Source organism: Rhyacophila brunnea, unplaced genomic scaffold (assembly GCF_057557595.1).
Source record: "Rhyacophila brunnea isolate RB1 unplaced genomic scaffold, BYU_Rbru_1.0 scaffold_13, whole genome shotgun sequence".
In the NCBI taxonomy this organism is placed as follows: Eukaryota; Metazoa; Arthropoda; class Insecta; order Trichoptera; family Rhyacophilidae; genus Rhyacophila; species Rhyacophila brunnea.
Window position 1 is genome coordinate 17,254,146 of NW_028232785.1, and position 10,513 is coordinate 17,264,658.

Genomic DNA, 10,513 nt, shown 5'->3' on the forward strand with positions numbered 1-10,513 from the left:
ATTACTCTTTTCAACACCATTGCAGCAACCTTCGGAGTATTAGCTGCGGAGATTTCTTCATTAATATTTTGTTCATCGATCGTTATTTCTGAATACTCTATCACCTTATCTTGGTTATCATCAGTTGTGGGTGAACAGCCATGCGTATCACTATTTACACTAATATTATTGTGAATAGTTTTATGTATTTTTAAAATACTAGAGGATTCTAAGACTGCATTACAGATATTGCATATGAAATTTCGTGGAAAAAGCATTAGTCTTCTCAACACCATTGCAGCAACCTTCAGAGAATTGGCTGCGGGAATTTCCTCTTTAATATTTTGTTCATCTATAGTTATTTTTGAATACTCTATCATGCCATCTTGGTTTTCATCAGTTGTGCGTTGTCGGCTGCCATCCGTATTGGGACACTCAGTGACACATCGCTGGGTCAAAATCTACAAGGAGATAAGATCTATATTATATATATGTATAGACGGAATACGATCTAAATTTATTATAAATCAAGGTATACCTTACAGGTGAATCCAGCGACACATTAGGCGTGTTCCAAATGAAAATGAGTTGCCAGACACGGAACATGTGTAAAGAATGAGATCCTTAGTGAATTATTGAACTGTTTATTTTGAAAGTTTCAATTGAATATGGCAATAAAATAACCCATACGAGAAAAAACCATAGTACAGGTTGGTTCACAGGAGGCCAGGTGAGAATCGCGCTAATATACATAGGCGATTTTGGCAAAATTCATGATTTCAAGATTGAAAACTTAACCTAATGTCGTGCACCTAATTCGCAGACCCCTGTGGGTGCGCTCCCATAAGGAGTAGTGCCACCCAACCGCTCGGTCTGATCCTAGTAGCCAATGTGCCACCGGTTATATGACGACGACCCTCGACAAAGCAGAGCAATATATAAATGTATGTAGAAGACCCGCAGTTTGCTTTGACAAGCCCCCAACGCCTCAAGGTGAACTGTAGATGATGTAAGTCGGTCATAAGCACCAGAAAGAGTAATGGTAAGAGTATTATATAACGACAAAGTAGGTTCTAGTATGACAAATAAACATATAACGTAATAATTCAATTCGAATAAATAAGTTGTTAATAATAAACGATAGGTATATTAATAATAGGAATAGAATAATCATGTGTTGGACTTCGATAATATAATAATGATGTAATAATGATAACGAATGTAATATGAAATGATGTACCATGTAATTGCAATGATTAGGTATTATCAGTGTATAGAATATAGACAGGCATTAATCTATAGAATTATAATGATAATTGTAAAGAACATTAGCATAATTTAAACCATAGGATAAATCTAGATGTCGATTAATTATTATACCGATTAAATCAGCCTAAAATCTATCTGAGTCCAAGCCCCATACAAAACATAAACATAGAATCTAAACTCTTTACAAGGAAACCAGTTTTTCCCGATTTTCGTTTCATCAGTTTCCATATTAAATTTTCATACATGTGGGAGGCGGCATCCGCGTCTATCGACCCGCGGATTTTCTCGCGATCCGAAGCGCGGCTGTTCCGTGAACGGCGTTTCCAGATCGGTATTGCGGCCACCGTCTACCTCACACGTATAGCCCCATCCCTCACGTACAAGCTGTTGAATCCACGAGATTTCCATACAATCAAATCATAGACGATAGCTCGAGTTCCACGCATCCGATCGAACTGAAATTTGTAATGACGTAACCGTCTCTGGATCGCGGTGGGCTGAGTTATTCGTTTGACCGCGTAACTAGAAAAGATTGCGACACATCCAACCATATATGGCTCAGGACTAGGATTAATTTTCACACATTAATTATAAGATAATTAGGCATAATAAATACACATGTACTTAGCTTAGGAGGTCTAGTAATTTAATAAATTTAATTCTCATTGCTACTGAGTACAGTGCGCACGGGCGGCCCTCTTGTAGGTACGGACTTGTGACTTGCGCCGCTCGGCTATGACAAGACTTACGTCAAGTCACATTTTCACTGCTCGAAACGTCGATCTCAGGGGATTAAATTGCCAGAATCAGATAAAAACACCTGGATCTTAGATTCAATATTCAGTTTAATTTTGGTTCTAGCGCTAAATCCACGACGGATTGCGCACGGAATTCTTCATATAAATCTCATATCTTTGCAAGTTTCAACGGGCTGTGTGGATCACCCACCACCCATTTCCTTCTTTGAATCAATACCTAAAGTTGGACTTTTGAAATTTTGGATATAAATTTTGAGATAAAATACCTACTCGGTACTTAAACATTTTTGAACGTGAAGTTTAGTTTTCGTACAGCGGTTCTTCAACGGAGGCCCCGAAATTTTTCAAGCTTTTATTTTCTATCGATCATCGGTTCTAAAGCTGTGCATACGTTTGAAATAATTCTGAATTTCGATATTAATTATTTTCGATTGTGAACTTTTGTACTTTGACATTTGATGTGGAATTGTGTAATAATTTACTAATTAACTTTTTGCGAACTATATATAAACTTTGTGAGAGCTCTCACAAGACCCGAAAGACCTCCAAGGTAGAATGCAAGAACTCGCGGATGTCAGTCAAACGGTCGGTCTAAAGATAAATGTCTCAAAGACAAAAGTGATGAGGAACTGTTTTTCGGACCCTGCGATTATCTGTATTTCTGGCACCCAACTCGAGCAAGTCAGCAGCTACGTCTATCTCGAACAGCAGGTGTCCATAGACGGAAGCATTCACGATGAAATTGCTCGAAGAACAAACAAAGCTGGGATGGAGTGCTTTCGGACGTCTGAATAGTATCTTCAAGAGTGACCTACCATTATGTCTTAAGCGTAGGGTGTTCAACCAATGTGTGCTACCCGTGCTCACGTATGGCTGCGAGACGTGGACCCTCAACACGAGAGATGTCCAAAGGCTAAGAGTCACACAGCGAGGCATAGAGAGGTGCATGTTGGGCATCACGCGAAAGGACCGTAAGAGGAACGAATGGGTTAGGAAGCAGACAAGTGTACGCGATGTAATAGACGTTGCCAAACAGCTGAAATGGAGATGGGCGGGGCACATTGCTCGCCGAAAGGACGGCCGCTGGCCAAATGCCGTAATCCAGTGATACCCAAGGGGTACGAAACGGCCACAGGGTCGCCCTAAAAGCCGCTGGATTGACGAACTGGTAAAGTTCGGCGGAAATACGTGGCAGCGAACAATACAGGACCGAGAGAGTTGGAGAAAGCTTGGGGAGGCCTTCATCCAGCAGTGGATTGACCCCGGCTGATGATGATATATAAACTTCACTGCCTATAATTAAATCAACATTTGTGCATTTCTTTGACTGTGAACAATATATGGACCCGTTTTACTTTTCTGCGAGTTTTATTTCGAAGACTTATGTGGTCACCACCTTCCACGAGACCTTGCCCTGCGACTCCTCAATGATGAACCTCCACTTCCAACCCTCAGAGCTAGCCGAGGAATTCGGAGGCACCTCAGTAACCATACAAATGCATGAGTACCTATGTCGGCTGTTTTCAAAAAAAATTTGCTGCTGGCTATAAACAGAAAATAAGCAAAACCAATTTCACTCGAACTTTATAAGAGCACAGGCGTAAATTTTTAAAAACCTGCCGTGGTACTTCAATGTTAGGGGCATAAATTTCATAGAGGACTGAAGATCTCTACTAGTAAAATAATAAGTACTTACCTGATTGAATTCATATAATATGACATGTAGGTAGTTGGCGATATAAACTTACATGTGAATCAGTTTGTGGACTTGGCCCAAAGCTGTTGTCAATGTAGTTTTTGACTTCCGATGTTTCGTTTTCAGCTTTGACGGCAAACTGAAACACAACAATATCTTTTATACCTATATAAATGAAAAGATTGCAGTGATTTTGTTTTTAACTACCTACCGCATGTCATAATATATTATACCGATGTATGGATGGATGGATGTAAAAAAACAGCGTCAAAGCTAGTGAAATCGACACGTTCCTGCTTGACGGAAAATTCCGAAGAAAAATCATCATCGTACGACCAATCACTTCCAGTGGTGTATTCGTCTGAATCTCCTGAATCGGAATCAAAATCTACCGGATCAATTTTAGTGTCCATATTCAAAATTTAAGCAATGACACATGACAAATGACGACCCATAGACGAATATAATAAGTCCTCATAGACAATTACGCTTACTACGACAGACGTTGAAATTGGCTGAGCTAGCGGATTTAAAATGGGTATGAATTAATCGCACAATGCAATAAACAAAATTCACAAAAAAAAGTTACTCTAGCATTTGGAAAGTAGTTTTCACACGTAATAAATGAAATCACACAAAATAGTTTGTTTCACAAAACAAAAATCATACATCACTCATTGTAAATATAAGTTAACAAGATTTTGACAACTGCACACATTGGTAAAATTGTTTTTAACGATAAATAATGGATCGCACAAAGAAAAGGTAGAAATTCACAAATGTCAAAGGAATAATTGTAGTGGCAATACCATATACTGGCAAGAATACTGAAATTCGAAATGTCACCAACTTCACGGCGCATTGTACGGACATTATTTTGTTTATTATTCGCTATGATTATGATTAGATTATTCGTGTTACAACCTCATTCGTGACTACATCGTGAATACATCGCCTAAATACCCAAATTATTATTAGTTATAACTTTTTCGACTTTCGTGTTCAAGTGCACCTACGATGACTTCTTTGCAATATGTGGATGCATGTAAATCAGACAGTGATTCCGATGATATTGAAGTGCCGCAAATTTTGAATGGAAGAAAGCCAGCTATCAAACGTGAGTGGATGAAATGTCAAGAATTTGACACAGCTACATTGGCTCGAGCCCACTTGGCCTCTTTGAACACGTGGAGCAAGTACGCATGCTACAAAACGTCCGAAGGGTATAAGGAATGCTATCGCTGCACAGCCGGCTTATACCGAAAAGAAGAATGCCCTGCTGGAATCCAACTACTGGAACTCTTAAATTCGCATCAAATCCAAGCGGTAGCGACAGCGATAGCGAGGGCGTTGCGAATTCACTTCGAATATTCGCCTTGGTTTGTGCGAGGCTTAAATCATTTTAGAATTACGTCAGAAGTACGCGCGACTCTTCTGCATAATTATCATCTATGTCTCTGGAAGGGAATGTTTTGAGTGGCTCCCAGTCCATTGCTAACGGTTTCGCTCAATGTTTTATGTCTGTCTATTCTAAAACTCCTTCGATATTGCCCACACCTCACCCGGATAGTATTTCATCTTCCTGGCCAGTACTAGATATTGGTCTTCAGTACTTCTGTCTTCCCAGATTGCTGGAGCCTAACCCGAATTCGTCCGGTGCACAAAAAAGGCTCGCTCTCTGAAATAATAAATTTTCGCCCGGTGGCTGTTCTACCTGCACAAGCTTAATTATTTGAGTCTATTTTGCATGGGTATATTTATAAACATGTAGACGGTCAACTGACTGACGCTCAGCTTGGATTACGATCATCTCAGTCAACAATTACAAACCTTATGACGTATCTATACTGAGTACATATCTCATTCGCTGAACGTAAATTGTCAAGTGGACGTAATTTATACAGATATGTCAAAGGCTTTTGATCGGGTAGATCATGATATTCTCATTAACAAATTAAGTGCAGTAGGTGGATCAATAAATTTTATTAACTTTTTCAAATCTTACTTTTCGTATCGCTGTCAATATGTGGAGTATGAAAGGTGTAGATCTAACGTCTTTCAAACTTATTCAGGTGTTCCCCAAGGATCAAATCATGACAGAATTATGTTTCTTATATTAATGACATTGTCAATTTTATCAATGGAATCCAGTTTTTACTATTTGCAGACGATTTAAAATTATATGCGTCAATTCCGTGGAACTTCAATGTTAGGGGCATAATTTTCATAGAGGACTGAAGATCTCTACTATTAAAATAATAAGTACTTACCTGATTGAATTCAAATAATATGACATGTAGTTGGCGATATAAACTTACATGTGAATCAGTTTGTGGACTTGGCCCAAAGCAGTTGTCAATGTAGTTTTTGACTTCCGATGTTTCGTTTTCAGCTTTGACGGCAAACTGAAAACACAACAATATCTTTAATATATAAATGAAAAGATTGCAGTGATTTTGTTTTTAACTACCGCATGTCATAATATATTATACCGATGTATGGATGGATGGATGTAAAAAAACAGCGTCAAAGCTAGTGAAATCGACACGTTCCTGCTTGACGGAAAATTCCGAAGAAAAATCTTCATCCGAGCTGTACGACTCCGAGCTGTACGACCAATCACTTCCAGTGGTGTAGTCCTCTGATTCCACTGAATCAGAATCAAAATCTACCGGATCAATTTTAGTGTCCATGTTCAAGATTTAAGCAATGACACATGACACAATACGACCCATAGACTAATATAATAATTCCTCATAGACAATTAAGCTTACTTCGACAGACGTTGAAATTGGCTGAGCTAGCGGATTTAAAATGCGTGGGAATTAATCGCACAACGCAATAAACTAAATTCACTAAAAAAAATAACTCTAACATTTAGAAAGTAGTTTTCACACATAATAAATGATTTCACAATTAATAAATGAAATCACACAAAATAGTTTGTTTCACAAAACAAAAATCATACATCACTCATTGTAAATATAAGTTAACAAAATTTTGACAACTGCACACATTGGTAAAATTGTTTTCACCGATAAATAATAGATCGGACAAAGAAAAGGTAGAAATTCACAAATGTCAAAGGAATAATTGTAGTGGCAATACCATATACTGGCAAGAATACTGAAATTCGAAATGTCACCAACTTCACGGCGTATTGTACTGACATTATTTTGTTTATTATTCGCTATGATTAAGATTAGATTATTCCGGTAGATATGGGAAATGAGTCACTTAATGATGACTCCGACCGAATAGGTTAATTACGGATAGGGATTTGTTCGGACAGATTAGGTCAATTGTGTCTTTTGTTGCCGTAATAAAATGTATAGTACTAGCCTGGCAGCGTATCCTTCGCACCTACGTTTCTTCCTATACTGCGCGCGCACTCTCTCGTATCTCGTTCGAGGCGAACGACATATTCCGTTCGCCGGGCAGCGTATCCTTCGCACCCACGTTTCTTCCTATACTGCGCGCGCACTCTCGCGTATCTCGTTCGAGGCGAACGACATATTCCGTTCGCCGGGCAGCGTATCCTTCGCAACCACGTTTCTTCCTATACTGCGCGCGCACTCTCGCGAATCTCGTTCGCCTCGAACGACATAAGCGCCAGGTGACACGGGACCAATTTGTTCGCTGGCTATAGATTAGTTTTAAAGGATACGTTCGTTCGAGAACGACGCATGTCTAATTATTCGTGTTACAACCTCATTCGTGACTACATCGTGAATACATCGCCTAAATACCCAAATTATTATTATAACTTTTTCGACTTTCGTGTTCAAGTGCACCTACGATGGCCTTCTTTGCAATATGTGGATGCATATAAATCAGACAGTGATTCCGATGATATTGATGCGCTGCAAATTTTGAATGGAAGAAAGCCAGCTATCAAACTTGAGTGGATGAAATGTCAAGAATTTGACACAGCAGCGTTGGCTCGAGCCCACGTGGCCTCTTTGAACACGTGGAGCAAGTACGCATGCTACAAAACGTCCGAAGGCGATAAGGAATGCTATCGCTGCACAGCCGGTTTATACCGAAAAGAAAATGCCGTGCTAGAATCCAGCTACTATTTCATGCGGAAAGTGTATAAAATAATAAATGAGCATGACAGCCACGCGGACGGTCCTCGAGGTCTTGCAGCGTCAACAAAAAACATTGTACGGCAATTATTTGATGCCGGTGTTAGAAAACCGAATGCTATTTTAAGTGCATTCCGTGCCCGTAATCTAGAAGAGCCAAAATTGAAGTCCTTTCTGACATCACTCCGAAAGGAAAAGTTTGGCCCGCCAACTATATCTTTAGCGGAATTAGTTGAATGGTGTGCCAGTAAAAAAGATATTCCAGATGACGATGACACGCCATTTGTGGCAAATGCCAATATTGAGGTGGATGAGGTTGATCATACAAAACAAGACCTCAAAATTGTCTTATCAATCAAACGGTTACTCCGACTTGCACTAGACAGTGAGGGTGTGCTAGATGATTCTCAAGACAGTGAGGGTGTGCAAGATGACGCAACTTACAAACTTTTTTGGCAGGGTTATCATGCACGTACTGATTATAGGAACGTCAGATTGCAACCGAGCATTCCACCCATTTACCATTGCTGTTTGTAGTAATGAATGTGAAGCGGGCTTCACATTCATATTTCGAACAAAAGAATTTTTATTTCTCATTTTTGAAACAACATGGAAGCCAAAAGTTTTGTTGTCCGATGCCAGTGATGCCTTTACAAATGGCTTCAAAAATGTTTTTGGCCCACCGGAACGACGGTTGATGTGTTACTTCCATGTTATTAAAAACATTGATGATAGGCTACGAACTATCATTTATAAAGTAGAGGTCAAGAGTGACATTGAAGTGTTGCATTTATGCAGTGACGATGACGTGATTGATGTTGCTGCAAGACTTTTCGTACGCAAGTGGAGTTCTAAAAGGTATGACAGTGTTAAGAGTTTTCTTGAATATTTTCAATCAGTGTGGTTCGAAGGACACCGTTATTGGTATGAAGGGGCTAGGCCATGTTTCCCTAGTACTAATAATGCATTGGAGTCAACAAATGCAGTTATAAAACGGGAGTATACCTTCCGTGAGCGTCTTCCTGTTGGTCAATTTTTGGAGTTATTAGATAAGTCTTTAGTTATGAACTGGTCCACGCCACGAAATCCTACGAATATAAATTGTAAATTGTTTGCTACATCGGTAGACTACACAACTAAAATTTGGACTGATGCCTATCAGTGGGCCAGGTCGGACGTCAATATACTGGAAGACAAAGGGGGTGCTGCATTGAAATTTTGTATCCCGTCTGGTGGAGTAGAATTTTTCAGCCAGGTTTTTGTAGAATTCTACAAAAAACAGTATATATTATAGGTTCATGCCCCAAATTTTCCAAGCAGAATGTATGTAAGCATTGCTTAGTTATATGTGTTCGTTTAGGGAAAGAGAAAGTGCCACTGGAAGCAAAATGTTTGCCACCCGGACAAAAGCGGAAAAGGGCCCGTCCTAGCATGGCTAGAAAAGCCCTTTTAAGTTGAGTTTGTGTTAAATAATTTTTTTTTTTTTTTTGTGATTTTACCGAGGCTTTGACTGCGACTCGCTGTCATATCGCCTCTTCTCTTCTAGAAGGGGATCCGTCGATCAGGTCCTCACTCCTATTCTGTTAAATAACTTTACAATTTTGCCTAACTCTTCCGTCTTACCCACCGCCAGGACACCCTTCAATTCGTCGACATTCTCATAGATATCTGCAATTCGCAGCTGTACTCTGTGAACTTCATATTTGGGGCATTGCAGTGCTATATGTACAATGTCCTCTAAAACATGACATTCATCGCAGAGCTGCGATTCGCTTCTTCCCATGAGGACATCAAATCTTTTGCCCATGGTGTGCCCTGTTCTTAGCCTCAGTATTAACTTAAGCTCATTCCTCGTCAAAGAAGACTCTACAAACCAGGGCACCTCTCGTGGTGTTGGTAGAATCGACTTACTCCATTTCCCCTTTTCTAATGATGCCCTATGGTGAAAATCTATCCACATACTATGGCACATTTTCTTTATAGCCTCATTCCAGTCCAGGTTTTCTGGTATCCACTGATATGGTACCCCTGAATGGCCGGCTACCTTTGCCAGCTCATCTGCCCTTTCATTTCCCTCAATGCCCATGTGCGATGGGATCCATTGAAGGCATAGATCTCCTCCTCTATTTTTCTTGGCGTCGATCTGGTCAAGGATGTGGTATGCAAAGTAAATAATTATTATGGTGTACATTAATGTTTTCATTAATAACTCTTTCTACAATCTATTCTTATCTTTCTACAACCTAGCATTATTTTTGATTTTGTAAATATTAATTTTGAATTGTTTTATTTTAGAAATCTATTGAACTAAAATATGTCCAGATATAATTGTGCTCCATTATAATAATATGTTCTTCATTATGGAATTGCTTATTGTAATAGTCATAGAATTACTGTACACGCGTGAGTTGCCATCATCATTTCATAGTTTATGTTTTGTAACTAGACCCAACCCTAAAAGTCTATACTTACTGAATAGTATTACTTGGCTGTATATAGCTAACTGCCTTTTTCAATTTGAATTAGTATGTATTTATAATATCTTATCGTGAGACTGTTCACACGTTTGCAATAGAATGATTGTCAAAACGATCATTCAGTAGTAACGTATTTAACAATGTAAGTAAGTACAAAATATAATATACAAATTTTGTTTTATTACATTTACATTTAGTTATCAATATTATCGCAATATGACATAATCCAATGTAGGTACTTAAATG

At 39.0% G+C, this 10,513-nt stretch overlaps 1 protein-coding gene across 1 annotated transcript; it reads right to left on the bottom strand.

The window, feature by feature from the left end:
* Window positions 1–3,387: 3,387 nt before the first annotated feature.
* Window positions 3,388–6,442, bottom strand: LOC147076707 (uncharacterized). The gene is made up of 4 exons (XM_085941596.1): window positions 6,195–6,442; window positions 6,021–6,107; window positions 3,755–3,841; window positions 3,388–3,486 (listed from the first exon to the last, which is right to left on the bottom strand). Exons 1-4 carry the CDS (start codon window positions 6,393–6,395, stop codon window positions 3,388–3,390), a joined length of 474 nt encoding a protein of 157 aa, XP_085797722.1. The 5' UTR covers window positions 6,396–6,442.
* Window positions 6,443–10,513: the final 4,071 nt, after the last annotated feature.